Source organism: Semicossyphus pulcher, unplaced genomic scaffold (assembly GCF_022749685.1).
Source record: "Semicossyphus pulcher isolate SPU_LCO1_2020_fin unplaced genomic scaffold, fSemPul1.0.p SCAF_13, whole genome shotgun sequence".
Classification (NCBI taxonomy): Eukaryota; Metazoa; Chordata; class Actinopteri; order Labriformes; family Labridae; genus Semicossyphus; species Semicossyphus pulcher.
Window position 1 is genome coordinate 30,266,549 of NW_027211637.1, and position 15,336 is coordinate 30,281,884.

Genomic DNA, 15,336 nt, shown 5'->3' on the forward strand with positions numbered 1-15,336 from the left:
TCTGGCCACAGATGTTTTTAATGTTGATGTATGTTTTATTTTGTAAATAGTTTTGTTTTAAATTGTTATATGTTTTTGTTTTTATGTCTGAAGCTGTGTAATCGTGCTGCTGCCTGTCTTGGCCAGAACACGCCTAACTCTTGACAGACAAATCACAGTGGATATACTAGTTTGAGACGCCTTTTTTCACATAAGAGTTTAGTGGAACAAAAAACATGCAATACACATCTTGTGTGCTGGGTAGAAATCATTAAACCTCAATAAAAAGTAGACATAAGATGATACAAAACCTCACCCATCCCTCTGATGTTAATAACAGAGCCTGTTCTCTGTTCCTGTATGTAAATGTATCTTTATTCTGGTGGCGCATCTAATGCAAATTCTGTGGAAACAAATTTTCCCTGGAGGAAATCAAATCAATTTCTACATGCCACTTGTAGACGAGGGACCGTTTTTTTCAGGAGGTTAAAAATGCTTTCGTTACTGCAGTTTTCCTTCCAGTTATTACATCCTCTAGTTTTAAGTCCCTGCAGGTGATTGTCATAGAATTTCCTCAGACTCAGATCAGAGACATTTAATAATTTCTGGTGCCAGCAGGAGGAGGTGAAGTTTGGCGGAGCGGCCATGTCTCTGCCTGCAGACCTGAGCCTCCTGCAGGGCGTCGGGGGAGCGGAGGGGGAGGCGGCGCTGGCGACTCTGGAGAAACAGCTGATCTGTCCCATCTGTCTGGAGCTCTTCACCAAACCGGTGGTGATCCTGCCCTGCCAGCACAACCTCTGCAGGAAGTGTGCCAACGAGCTCTACCAGGTCCCCAACACACACACACACACACACACATACTTAAACAAAGCCTACATTGTGTGTGTCTGCTGGTTGCTGGGTGCAAGGTGGATTATCTGCGTCTAAAATGGGACCAGTGGATGTTCAGCTGGTTCGCTCATGTACAAGAAAAATCACCTTCTGTGACCTACATTAACTGCTATTGTTCATACTGTGTGCGTTGCTACCAATGTGGTTGCTGCCCTGCCGGCCTTGCTGTAGTGGCGTGTGACGAGAATTTGACTACTTTAATTTACTCATGATCTTTACTTTAGTCCAAATGAGGTATTTGTATATAGTAATGAGTTCCCAAACGAAGGACAGGTGTCCACCAAGCTACACCTGGATACTATGTCGGTTCTCCCTCTAATGTTCGCTGTTGAAAAAGGAAACAATATCCTGGCAGGTAGAGCAAAGAGAGCATGACTGATGAAAGAAAGACCAACTGTGCGCTGCCTCAAAAAGCCAAAGCATATTGCATATGGATTAAAGACTTTTTGACAGCTGTTTGACACATACATTTGCTGTATAAATGTTCAAATTTAGTTGAAACAACATCAAGCAAAAACTGTCTGGGCAAAGAGGTCCATTTGTCTCTTTTTTGTCCATTTTTACGGCTTTAAATCTAAAGTTGTTTCACTGATTTCACAGATGTCTGTGTTGCACTGGCTAATGTGTTTAACTAATAAACTTGCACTTACATCTGCACCAGTCACTGAACGTTGTGTCTCTAAAGGTTCCTCTTGTGCAGGGAAAGTACCTGCTCTTAAATAGAAAAGAAAGAAGTCCCTCTAAAAAGAGCTCTCGTTCAAAGTTCTTGCTGTGTCAACACAGGACAAAGTTCCTCCAGTCCAGAAACATCCTGATGTCATCCATAAAGCACCACTGCTAGCATGGTGCTAGCAAAAACAAGTGCCTGTCTTCCACAGGAGTCTAAAGGTCAAATGTCACCTCATGTAAATGTTTCTTAGAATGCAGTTCTTGTTCTCCTGTACTTTCCATCACCACTGACATCTGCAGTTTTACTGTTATTTCCAACATGAGATGCACACATGCGTAAACCCTTCTTACACGTGTTTTAACGTGTCTTCGGTATGTGAGGTGAAACCTAAGAGACTCCTCCCTTACTGTCAGGCTCATGTTCATGACCTTTGACACTGACATGTCTGTCCTGTGAAACACACTCACACACACACAGAGTTGGCAATTAATATGGTGTAGATATTGTAAACTCCATGCAAACAGAAGAGGGTGTGAGCGCACATACAGTTTACAGATTTGCAGATGTAAAGTGCATAAGAGGAGGATTATAGGGGCCCTGCAGAGATACAGTACTATAGTTGTATAAAGTCAGATGAGTTGTGACGGACGGATAGACAAAATAATGGTCGGTTAAAGCAGCAAGAGTTTTTTACATTTAATAATAAAATCTCGGAGAAATCAGGATCCTACATGTCCATAATCTACCTTAATAAATGATTAAGTTTAGAGGAGCAGCTCTTCATTTTGGGTTCAGCATCTCGTAAAGCAGAGCAGGTGGAAACCAACACAAAGTGAACCATCTCTCTCTCTCTGTTTGTCTCTCTACCAGCCCTCTGCTCTGTGATAGCCTCTGATCCTCCGTCAGGCCGAGCAGCAGCTGAGGATCATTAAAGGCCTCTATTTCAGGACGCTTTAACCCTCTAACCTTCCATCAGTCTCTCTGCTCTCTCGTCTGTCTGTCTCTCTGCTCACTCACCTATCTGTCTGTCTCTCTGCTCACTCGTCTATCTGTCTCTCTGCTCAATTATCTGTCCTTCTCTCTCCTCACTTGTCTGTCTGTCTCTCTGCTCACTCGTCTATCTGTCTCTCTCCTCACTTGTCTGTCTGTCTCTCTGCTCACTCGTCTCTCTGCTCACTCATCTGTCCTTCCCATTGTTTTGAACATGATATTTTAGGACCTCCTTGAAGAAATAGCCTTAATATTAAAACTAAAATCCACCTGGACTGACTAAGACTTTGATGAAGAAAGGTCAAAGGTCATTGTGCCCTCACTTCTGTCTAATTCTCATGCGATATCTCAGCAACACCTGGACGGAATTGAATTTACAAAAACCCTGTTTTACTTTGAAATATGACCTGATGACCCTTCAGATTTTCACTCTTTTTGGTTCTTGATCCATCTGAAGGGGTCAAATGATGCTTCATTAGATTCCCTACATGTATTAGACTTATAAACCTTTAACTCAGCTTTGTAACATTAAAACAGCATTTTGAACCTTCCACAATGACTGTGACATCAAAGGTTGTATTGTGCTCATCCTGGCAGAGGTTCTTGGTCTGATGTTCAAAATGGCCGCCATCTGAAGAAGTTGCACACAGTGTCTGTGTTATTTTTACTTCATTTAGACGTTGATTAATTATAACTTAATGAGTGTGTTTGTTTTCAGCTGTTTACATGCTGGAGGGTGAACTGGGGACTTTCCAGTCTCTCTTTTAGCCCAGTAACCGGCCCTGAACCAGCTCTGACTTCACCCAGGGACACATTCTCCACCAGTGACCCAGGCTGACAATAAAACTTTTGCTAATTACTAAAATCCCAGCATGCACCAGGGCTGTATGACCTCATCTATTAATTGCTGAAAGACAGTTGTGGAGGATGAAGTTAATCTTTTTCTCTGTTCTCCTTCAGCCCTCCCTGTTCCAGGCTCGAACCACCATGATGATAAACAGCGGCCGTTTCCGCTGCCCGTCCTGCAGACACGAGGTGGTGCTGGATCGCCACGGCGTCTACGGCCTGCAGAGAAACCTGCTGGTGGAGAACATCATCGACGTCTACAAACAGGAAGTCAGCAACTACAACAACAAGGCCGCAAGGTGAGGAGAGACAACAAGGATCGTGATAAAGAGATATAAGTTTATTTACAGGTGTTTTAATACCTGCTGTTTCTTCTCTGCAGCTCCCTCCCTCCTCTTCCCACTGCTGCTCAGCTGACGTGTTCAGACCATGAAGGGGAGAAGGTGAACATCTACTGTATCACCTGTAAGGTTCCCACCTGTTCTCTGTGTAAGGTGTTCGGGGCTCATCAGTCCTGTCAGGTGGCTCCTCTGACAGACATCTACCAGCTGCAGAAGGTAAAAAAAAACTCTTTGTGTGTCCAAATTGACCTTTAAATACTTAAGTAAGTTTTTAAATTAATAACAAGTGAATTCCCTTTTTTATCCCAGGATGAGCTGAGTGAAGAGGTCAGCTCTCTGAAGGCGTACAACGACAGAGTCAAGGCTGTGATCGATGACCTGGAGCAGACCTGCAGGAACATAGAGGTGTGTTTATGTGGCAATATGCCCAAAGAATCCAGGTATTTAAATCCAGATCAACATATATGTGATGTACATGTATATCTATGTGTCTATCTCTGGTTCTTAGAGCTTTATTATTGTCGTTTTATTGTCCAAAAAGTATTAAAAACCCATTTGTGAGCCTCACTGTGGCACAGAGTTACATGTTCCTTCATTCACATACGCTAGTTTACTTAATATTTTGTAGTTTGTTACTCTTTCATTGCTGCTGCCTAAAATACTAATTAGAACCCTTAAAGTGGATTAATCTGCCACTGAAAATAGTCCCCACCAAATTGATTATTGTCTATTCCTGTTTTAATATCACTTTCTAAAAGTTACAGTGCATGGAAGTTATGAAAAAAAAAACATTTTACTGTTTTATCGTTTTAAAAATTAACAAAATATTTGAGATACTTTTTTAAGAATTGTCTTCCAAAGTTTTTTTTGTAATCGCAGAATAAAATTTAAAGTTGTCATAAAAATGTCTCTTAAAAGGTTCAATTCTGACCTGCTGAAACCTGGAGATATCTGGACACATTAGATAGTAATATTCAACACAGTCAAACATGCATATTCTAGTACACATTTAGTGTGAGAATCCTCAGCATAGCCAAACAGTTTTTGGTTCTGTGCTGTAACCTTCTTTCTGACCTCTGCAGGAGAACAGTAAGACTCAGAAACAGATAGTGTGCGAGCAGTTTGACCGCGTGTTATCTATCCTGGACGAGAGACGTAAGGTGAGATTGTATACCCTTTTTGCGCTCATTTATTTTTTTATTTATTTACTTTGATGGTCAATTAAATAGCCATAGATATTTGTAGATATATTAGTTATAACAGTAATATTCTCAACAGTAGAAGTTGCAGATCTAGCAGCTTTTAATTTGGAGCTCTGTTATTGCATTTAACAATGTTTACGCATCATTTTCATCCCTTGTGTTTAATTTATTTATTTATTTTATTTTATTTTTTCATGCAAAACTGGATCTACAGCTGTCCACAGTGCTTTTTATTCTGGGTTGTTTTCACATTGCTCTATGAAGCAGTTTGGCGACATGTTTGCATTAACTGAACAAATGAAAACAAATTGTAATATATTTTATGCAACATCATGTCTTTTTTTCCAATAATAATAAAATCCTGATTTGAAATCTGCGATAAAAATATATAAAAATCTGTCAGTTCATTGATGGCAGTTGAAGCAGTTACAGCAGCTTTAGCAGTGGGTTAAAGAGTTGTCAATGGATTAATCATTGTTGTTGAATTATCTCACTTTGAAGGCGATGACACAGCGAATCAGCGACGAGCAGGAAGAGAAAACAGGCCACGCCCAGACGTTGATACGTTGCTATGGAGACAGCGTGGCGGCAAACAACAAGTTAGTGGAGAGAGCCGTTAGCAGCATGGAGGAGCCGGACACGGCTGCTTTTGTACAGGTGTGTGTGCGCGTGCTCATATAAATGTAAGTAAAGCACTTTAAAAGCATATATTCTCCACTGTCCCAGATATTTTTAACCAGTTTACAGATGTTTAAAGGTTTAATAAGGAGGATTTTTCCTTGCATTTTGTAAACAACACATTCAAACTGGGCGCCTCCTCCTGGGCTCTTCGTCATCAGAAGCTCACTCTCACTATCTCGTGCAAGAACACGCCCACCCCGCCGAGCTTACACCGAGAGCATCACGGTTACCGTTGCGCTAGCATGCTAACCGCTGGTTACCGTTGCGCTAGCATGCTAACCGCCGGTTAGCTTGTCCTACCCGGTTTGAGACACCTACTTGTCCAACAGAAAGAAGGCCAACTCTGCATCGCTCTTTCACCATGTTTGCCGCTCTGAATGGGCCCAGTTGCTAATTTGAACCACTCCCACACTCACCTGTATGCTGTGATTGGCTCAGGGAACCACAACAGCACCCCTTCTGAAAACGTCCCGTGTAAAGCAAAACAACAGAATAGATGCAGAGGGAAGGGTCTCACAAGGGTCTGTATCTATATATACAGTCATTGGTCTGCACACACACTCACCAACACACATGTATAGAGGCCTGTAAGTGATGATTTATATTATATTATATTGTAGAAGTCTAAATTTTATTTTTGTAAAACTTCTTCCTTAACTTTTCTCTTTTCTCACCTCCCTTCAGAATTCAAGAGAGCTGGTGACAAAGTGAGTACTGTGACACATTTTTTATTTACATTATGATTAAAATGTTGGTTTGTTGCCTGTAATGTAGATTTATTTTGATGACTTAGACTACCCTGCTTCCTTCTCTGTTCTGTATCCTTTTATTTCAGCCCCTTCTTTTTTTCTATCTTTCTCTTCCTCTCCCCTCAGAGTGATTTCTGCCGCCAGCTTCTGTCCAACCGAGACTCTGAAACCAGGTTATGAAAGTTTGAGCCACTACACGTTTAACTTCAGCCGTCAGGAGAGAGCTCTGAGGAGGATCGACTTCCCCAAAGGTAGGAAGAAGGACCACCTGGGTCACCACACTGATACTTTGTTTTTATTAGACACCATTAACAATACAAATTATGATTTTTTTTATCCAATTATGTGCACAGAAATACAGGAATGCAAGTAAGACAATTGCTCAGGATGTGAATTAAAAATATAGAAATAAAAACACATTTTAAGCCAACATAAAATGCCCCCTGTGCTCGTAAAGGCTGAACTATAAACCTGCTTGACTGTGGATGTAATCCAAACTGAGTAACTTTATCTGCTGAGGGTTGTTCCGGATTTAAGGTCTACAAGTCTGATCCAAAAATAGTTGATAGCTGCAAGAGCGAAGAAGTAAGAACAAATATGTAACCAAGAGGAACAAACTTAGAAAGCTCACGCCAGGACACGATTCCTTTACATTGTTTTATGTTTTCTTTTGTAAAATTTCTTGAATAAAAGCAAATATTCAGCATACGATTTAAAACAGACTTTACGGTCACTGCCAAGGGACGCAGAAGAGCCGCCAGACAACTTTTGTATCCTAGCAACAGTGCCGGTGAGAAGCGCTCTGAAATTGAGGTCCTGTGCTGAGCTAGCGCAAAAAACGGCGTCCTAATCCTACACAACTTTCTGATGCAAACATTATAATCACTGAGACCTGTTGATGTTCTTTAATTTATTTACTTTATAGATAAAGATTAACAAACCTCTTATTCATCTGAAACACTTTAAACTAAGATTCCTAATGTCAGAAAAATAAAACTTTTAGAAACTTCTGAAGGTTCGGCTTCTCACTGCTTTTAACAGACGATATCACATCGCCCCAGTGCTGGCTAACTGCTTAATAGGTGAGGTCTCATATTTGCATTAATTTTATATTTGTCATTGTGTTATGAATCAATTTACCTCTTTAATGTTGTCTTCCATCATCCTCATCCTCATCATCTTTATTTTTTCTTCTGTGATCTTGCTTAAACTTTATCTCCACTGTATCTGTCTGCTCTCGTTTGGCACTTGTTGTCATTAAATGTCACATAAAGCCCAAAACCTGCACACAATTAGTCTCAACAGGTTTTGTTGTCTGTCTGCAGTTGTGGAAGACGTTCCTGAAGAACCAGAGGTGGAACCAGAGGTGGAACCAGAGGTGGAACCAGAGCCGGAGGAACTCAAAGAGAACTCAGTCCAGAACATAGAACCAAAACACCATCATGAAACCTCCATCCAGAGCCCGGACCCTGCAGAAGAACCTGTTAAAGAACTGACTCCAGTACTGATATCTCCACCAGTGGAACCAGTACCGAGAGCTGCACTAACATCAGCGCCAGCTCCAGCTGCAGGTCTGCTGATGGACTCAGTGGAGCCTGCAGGGGCCGTTCTGCAGACAGAGACTGATGTCCTGACGTTAAATGATGGAGGATCAGGTGGGATGATGAAGAAGGAGGAGGAAGAGGAGAAGAGATGTGCAGCTCCTGATCCTGTTAAAGAAGGAGACGTCTGTGAACAGCAGGAGGGGATGACCACACTACAGGTACAGAAACAGTCCAAGTGTCTATGCCGTTAATTTGACAGGATTGATTCCTACGTGATGACTAGTTTTTCTTTTGATGTGAACTGGTTTCAGCTGATTAATGAACTGATTAGTTTGTGAAAATGAACCCGACAGCTTGACACAACGAATCTCTCAGCAGCTCTTCAGACGACTCTACAGCTCTCTGTCCGTCAGACTCTCAAAGCTCATTAATAGCACGTGACGCAGAAGCTTTAAGAAGGAACTTTTTTTTCCATCGTTACCTCATTCAATAGCTTCCATATCCGAGATGTCAGAGATATCCAGATGGCAAACAGCACAGCGTTAATGAAGTCTGTTGACAGAAATCAACTCCCGTTACAGTGTGTTGAGCTCTCAGGGCCACCGTAGGTAATAACTCCTTTTGCAGCAGAGTGATCAGAGTTTTTCTGTGGGTATTTAAATAAGTTTAAATAAGGAAGAAGCGATTTAAGACACCAGTAAGAAGCTCCACAGCTGAAGAGTTGTTCCTACATGTTCTAAACTACTCACGCTGAGTGTTAAAGGATGAGGATGTTTCTAAAGGCCAGTTCAGATCAATGATTCGCAACGAGACTGGATGCAACTGCCAAAACAATCCCCTGACATCTGATCGAAAACGTTCTAAAAGTGGGCCGTTCACATCAAAGCAACGCAACGTGCGCAGACGCAGCTGATGGTCTCCATAGCAACGACGCCCTGACATACCCCACTACTTATGCGTTGATACTATAACGTTAGTATTAGGCCGAGGTTACATGAAATAACTAGCCTGATTTCTGTTATCGTTATAAAAAGAAGTGGGAGACAGTGACAGTGACATGCTCACGATGTTCGCTGTAACATTGATTAATAAACGGCGAAGACAGAGAGTTTGGAAAGAGAGGATCTGGAGCTGTCTTTGGCTACTGCAGCGCCAACTTATGCTGTTTCCTGATTGGCTGAAGTGAAATAGCGACATCATTCTGTTCTAAAACTGCATTTGGAGAAGACACATATTTTGCAAAACGGCTTCAGACGCTCACACAGCTGCAATTTTCTCTGCAACATTCTAAAACCGTTTTTCATCATTGATCTGAGCTGGCTGTGAGTCTCTACAAGCTGATTACCTGAAAGAAACTTCACCAAAAGCACCAAAATCACTGTAAAAACATAATTAATTTTTTAGGAAAATGCACAGCTCTTGGTAAAAACTATAAACTCCTTCATATGGCTGTCTAACTGTCTTCCTTCACGTATCAGTGTGAGGGCGGAGAGGCAGGCGGTGATGCAGGTTGTTGGACAGCAGAGGAAACACATGATGCTCAGGATGAAGAAGAAGATGGAGCTATGGAAGAAGATGTTATGTTTTACCCGAGCTGGTTCAAACCCAATACCTTGAGCAGGGTTCCAAAAGTCTATGATGAAGAGCAGGCAATATCTTCACCACAACCAGCTGGGGATACCGTTACAGAGTCCAGGATCCAAGCTGAGTCTGAGCCCCAGATTCAGCAACAATCATCAAGTCTGGATTCTCAGATTCGGGAGCAGAGCATTTCTTACCCTGACACGAACCCCCCTGGACCTGTACCTGTAATGGGACTAACAAGGCAGGAGACAGAAGGAGAAACTGAGGAGGAAAACAAGGAGGACGAGGCCATAAAGGGTTTGGTGTGCCTACCTGGAGCTGTGGATAGAAGTTTAAGCCCAGGTAGTTCAGACGGGTTCTTGGATAACAACGTCAGTGAATCATCCAGACCACCGGAGGAGACTCGCTCTGCGGACGAGAAAGGAAGCTCCAAGCGGGAAAACTTAGGGACGGGAGAGGATGCAGAAGAGCGAGAGCATCTTGAAGATCTTAAATGTTCTTCAGAACTGACAAACAGACAGTTAGGATTGGAGGATTTCCAAGCTGAGAGGATGGATGAAGAGCTGGATGAAGGAAGCAACTTTACCTTGCAGAGGGATGATGACTCTATAAAGGAGGACGGATTTAAACCCACCAGTGACGGTGTGGATGTTGGAGATCATGATTCGGAGAGTACAAATATCTTTAAACAGGGAGATGGAGATGCAGAGTTGGATGTTGGTAGTTCAGGATTTGTAGGAAAGAGAGAGAAGGATGGAGAAAACAGCGAGAATCCTGAAGACATTAATGCCATCAGAGTGGATGCTCGCTCTCTTCAGGTCAGTGTCGTCTGGTTTTACCTTCTTCATCATCATCGTCATCATCATCATCATCATCTACCAGGCTATTGTGCTCTTCATCCACCTGCTGATGTGGCCTCTCCTTCACATTGTCTTCTTCTTGTATCCTCTCTAGGGTTGTTGCTGTTAAAGTTTTGCAGGGTTATTTTGGCAACTTGGCTGAATCTGCTTCATTACTTTAATCTGTGTTGTTGTCATGGTGGAAAAAGAAGGGAGGGTGGGAAGGAGAAAGGAAGGACAAAGGCAAGCTAGTTTAAAAGATGTCTTACCTTCGTTTTTTTAGATATTTTGGGGTCTAAATGATTAATTGATACAAAAAAAATTGCTCCAGGAGATCGCTTCAGCCGGCAGCCACAGACAAGCTGTAATTGCAGCACCATAATCCTTCAGGGTAAATGCACCTGATCGAAGAAGCTCCACTAGTTCTCTTTTTTTAGCCACCAACATGCTCAGGTTGTTTTTAAAAATGTGTTACACATTTAGCAAAAGATCCCTGCAGAGATAGACCTTTCTGTTAATGAGTAAAAAGCCTGAAGGCACAAACAGCTGTTACATCGCTCTGTTCGTGGCCACCAGACTCCACTGACAAAAACAGTGATTTTACCGTGCAGAACACTTAAGTTGCTGGACTAACCATGCCTCAAACAAATAGTTTGTTTGTGTTGTTGTGTGACCGGTGTTTTAAAAAGTTAGTTTTGGATCAAACAAAATATTCTGTATTGAATAATAAGAGTCAAAAGTAATTTTCTCATGTTCTGTGATCTAAATTTCACGTGGAGTCTGGTGGCTTTGAAAAGCTCTTGCTATTTTATAAAAATGAGTAGAGGTATGAAGTTGCATACAATGGAAATACTTAAATACCTCAGCTTTGTACTTGAGTTATGTACCTGCTTACCTGCCTGTTTTACAGTCATCAGTCCTTTTTCCTTCCTCCCCCTTTTCCATATTCTCGCCTTTTTGCTGCAGCCCCTCCATCCTTCTTATCCTCATTTTGACCACTTGTTTCATCCTTTTTCCTCCGTCCTCTCCCCTGCCTCTCTCCCTCCTTCAACTACCTCCCTCTCTCTTCTTCTCCCTCCCTCGTCCTTCCTGCAGGCCGTCACTCTGCTCTTCTACCTGCTGGCCTTCCTGGTCATCCTGCAGAGGGTTTGGGCTTACATCGGCTGCTTCATCTGCATATAAACACCAGCAGGGGACACCACCATCCTCACTGCTGCACAGCTCAGGTACACACACACCTGCTGGCTCTCACAGGAAGCGCTGTGGAAGGCTTTTATTGTGGCTAATGCTGGCATAGAAGTGATGCAGACTAATGGCTGGTGTTTTTAACTATTATGGCTCTTGTAATAATTATTATTAACTTTATTTGTAAAGGCATCTTTCTTAACAACATTACAAGAGGAGTAAATCAAAAATATTGAATAACTTAACACAAACATTTTACTTTTCATGCCTACTTAACTGAACCACACTGAGGGGAGACGATAAAAGAAATCAACTTTAAAATCAGGGCTGATAGTATTTTATTTTTAATACTTATAAAACTACGATGGTTAGTGAAAACAATTTACTTTTGCCTCTGCTGACACCTTGTGGTACAAGTTTGTAATTACAGCAGGTTTGTAGGTTTAAATCAAACTCCCCAAAAAATGTCCTATCTGGGAAATGACCCTTTAATTGATTAATATTGGACTAATTTTATTATAATTAACACTTACAGCACTCTCTAAACCTCTTTGCTTCCTGCTGCATGATGTGTTGTGTTTGCAAGTTGATGGAAGTTTCATAAATCTGCATTTAAGTTCTTCTTCTGTCTGCACCTACTTTCACAATATGAAGGAGTAATTAATAATACTTTTAAATATCGCCAACAGGTGCTGATAATAATAACAATAATATTATATATATATATAAATCCTACAAAACTGACTGCTGCCCTTCTTTACTTCAGATGGAGAATAAGATGAGTCCTCCTCTCTGCTCCTTCACGTCAGTGAGGCTCCTTGTCGGCCCAGTTTCTGCTTCTCAGTCTGTGGTTGAAGCCAGTCAACAAAAAGAAGACGAGGCGGAGAGAGGCGGAGAGAGGCGGAGAAGCTTTTGGACATGAAGCTTAAAGATGCACTTCAGAGCTGCTCTGAGACTGAAAACAAAGAAGTACCTGGATAAAACAAATTAACACATGTTTTTCATTGTTTGTTTTGTTCTAAACATCCAAAGTTTAAAGAAGAGATTTCGCTGTGGGGAAAACGCAGCAATAGATCTACTTTGGACCTGTGTGCCCAAAGGGAAATAAATTTTATTAGTTCTTTTATTTTAAAAATTTAAAAAGAATTGATTTTAAAAGGGAAGCTTTTGCTTTTCACATCAGAGGTTGATCAACTTTCAATTTTGTGAATAAACGTAGCATTAGCAATGAAATAGTAAACTTTATGCTAAGCTACTTAAACACATGTAAAAGGCCCAGGTACTGGGCTGGGGTTAGGACAGAGTTTAAACATTACTAACACTTTAGGGCTTGCACCAGCTGAGATAGTTCCGACGTAGGGATAAGCCTTACACCTAGCTTTAGTAGGTGTAGTGTCCTCCGTAAAACACCGGTTGTCATGGCGCATCGTTTTGAAAGCTGGGATATCTTGGAGGATGAGGAGGAGGGTTTTACCGGCTGTTACATCCTTTAGACATGTTGAACTGAACTGATTTTTTAACCTTATAAAATAATAAAGTTGTCAAGAAATGAAAATGGAATCTTATTTCAAGAACTAAACAAATGTGCATGTAAAATTAAATCAAAGATTGCTGTTAAATTGTGCAAAAATTGCTGCCCAATCACCCAAATGTTACCAGAAAACATGTTTTGGATTAGTTAACACAAAAGGGTGTGCCATGCCTCCACCGAATATGATAAAACCTTCTTCTCTTCTCAAATGGATAGGTAACACCTCCAGTGTTACAGAAATGTATGATGTGTTGGACTCCACAAGCGGAGATACAGAGGATCACCGACCTGTCGGCAGCGACCCAAAGAACACCAGAGTGACTTTGTGAACAGGAAGGGATACCACTCGATCAACGCTCAGATTGTGTGCGATGCTGACCTTGTAATTATAAATTTGTTTATCAAATGTCCAGGAGCAAAGCCTGACAGCTTCATCCTCAGACAGTCTAGCCTTTAAGGCAGGACGATACCCCGGGAGGTTGCTAGGAGACTCAGGAATATCCCCTCAGAAAATGGCTCATGACTCCATAGGCTACCTAAACCCGGCAAGTGCCAGTGAGCAGCGCTACAATTCAGCGCACACAAGGACCAGAAAGGCAGTGGAGCGGAGCATGTGTGTCCTGAAGAACCGATGGGCCTGTTTGCAAAGAGGTTTTCCAATTGTATTTCATTCAAAAAAATGTTGACTACTTTATTTTGGCTATATTCAAATCAGTGTTGAAAGAAGACTGAAATGTCTCTCCAGTATATCATGCTGTGGTCTGGCTTTGTATTGGAAAAGTTCTGATCATGACTGACAGTGGAAGAAGTAAAATTAGCCTGCTAATGTCACACTGTGAAAATACTCCATTCTACATAAAAGTGCTTTCAAAACTAAAGTTAAAGTATAAATAGGCCTAAGCGAAATTTAGCCTTAAGACCATGGCCAAGCCGTTCACTGGCACGTCCCAAGGTTCTTGCTAAAAGAGTCATCATTGGGACGAACCTTTCTCAGAGCAGACGTTTAGTCTGTGCATGCTGGCTTCTGCACGGACAAAACCTCTGCTGTGAAAAAGGTGCGCTGGGGCCTGAAGTCCTGCATCACGTCCTGCTCATTCTCTGTGCTACCAGCCTCACTTTGGCTAGTAGCACAGAGAGTTCAAGCTGGATGTGATGCAGGACTTCAGGTCTCTGCAGGGCCACACAGAGGCCTCAGTGTTTAAGCAAGGAGGTGAAGGTTCACATCAGAGCCTTCACCTCATTGCTGTGAGGAGGGTCCCTGGGTAGGCATGGGTTTACTCCGAGCACTTCGGTTACGTCCCATGGTTAAAATAATTTGGCTAAAAAAAATAAAATAAAAAAATAATATCTAAATAAAATGTAAAAACTTTAATTTAAAAATATATATATCTTTGTTTCTTTTTAATGTATTGCATTAAAAACTGCAGAGTAGTCATTGATATACAATGTGCATAATAAAACAGTTCTAGATGTTAACATGTTGCTGGCTGTATCAGCAGCAGTAAACTAATAATGTTTGATACCTCTGTCCAAGGTCCTGAATTTTTAAGCCTCACTGCTCGATTTGTGTTCCTCACATTGTCCAAGCTCCTGAATTTTCAGTGTCAGTAAATAATGTTGGTTTTCTGTGTTTTTAACATTATAATTCCTGTATATAAAGTTTTCAAAAAAACTAGACATCAATACCGATGTTAATGTCTTCACTCAGACTCTATTAACTCTATCACCTTATTCAAAACATTTAAGACCAGAAATTAATATTTGATAAAGAATATATTCAGGAGATTATTTAATAATAATAATAATAAGATAAGATAATGCTTTATTGATCCTCAGAGGGGAAATTCGGGTGTTGCAGCAGCACAGCATGTTAGGGGTATATTAGTTAGTTATTAATAGTAACTAATGACTTTTAGCAGGATGAGATAAGACCAAATGCTATGAGGTCTAAGGTTTACGATATGGTACAATATAAGGTTCAGTATAAAAGTAGGAATAAATACAGTATTGTATATTACAGTATGTAAATGTATATAACATAGCATGGTTTGGAATACTAAGTGAGTGCATAAAAAGTAATATAAAGGTACGATTGCATTAGTTTAGTAAATAGTTTAGCAGTATGATATCAGTATCAACTGTAGTGTTGTATAATACAGCCTGGTGCAGTATGAATATGAATATGTACATATAGAATACTAGAATATAATATACTATATAATAATAGTAATACTGAAAATAGTGCTCAGTTCTGCACCTTGGTGGGATGATGTGCTGGCTGAATGAGCTGCCTATCCGCCACAG

The 15,336-nt window shown here is 41.1% G+C and overlaps 1 protein-coding gene across 1 annotated transcript; it reads left to right on the forward strand.

Moving 5' to 3' along the window:
* Positions 1-624: 624 nt before the first annotated feature.
* Positions 625-13,002, forward strand: trim101 (tripartite motif containing 101). Its single transcript, XM_069659954.1, has 11 exons — positions 625-807; positions 3,491-3,675; positions 3,759-3,933; positions 4,027-4,122; positions 4,800-4,877; positions 5,421-5,576; positions 6,285-6,307; positions 6,476-6,600; positions 7,675-8,111; positions 11,412-11,542; positions 12,268-13,002. The coding sequence occupies exons 1-10, from the start codon at positions 625-627 to the stop codon at positions 11,496-11,498; spliced, it is 1,545 nt and encodes a 514-aa protein (XP_069516055.1). The 3' UTR covers positions 11,499-11,542; positions 12,268-13,002.
* Positions 13,003-15,336: the final 2,334 nt, after the last annotated feature.

What these genes read in the sequence shown, in the direction of transcription:
- trim101 (XM_069659954.1), top strand. Translation starts at nt 625, where the DNA reads ATGTCTCTGCCTGCAGACCTGAGCCTCCTGCAGGGCGTCGGGGGAGCG. An exon ending in TCAAGAGAGCTGGTGACAAA is followed by an intron (nt 6,308 to 6,475) that starts GTGAGTACTGTG and finishes CTCTCCCCTCAG; the next exon opens with AGTGATTTCTGCCGCCAGCT. An exon ending in GAGGATCGACTTCCCCAAAG is followed by an intron (nt 6,601 to 7,674) that starts GTAGGAAGAAGG and finishes GTCTGTCTGCAG; the next exon opens with TTGTGGAAGACGTTCCTGAA.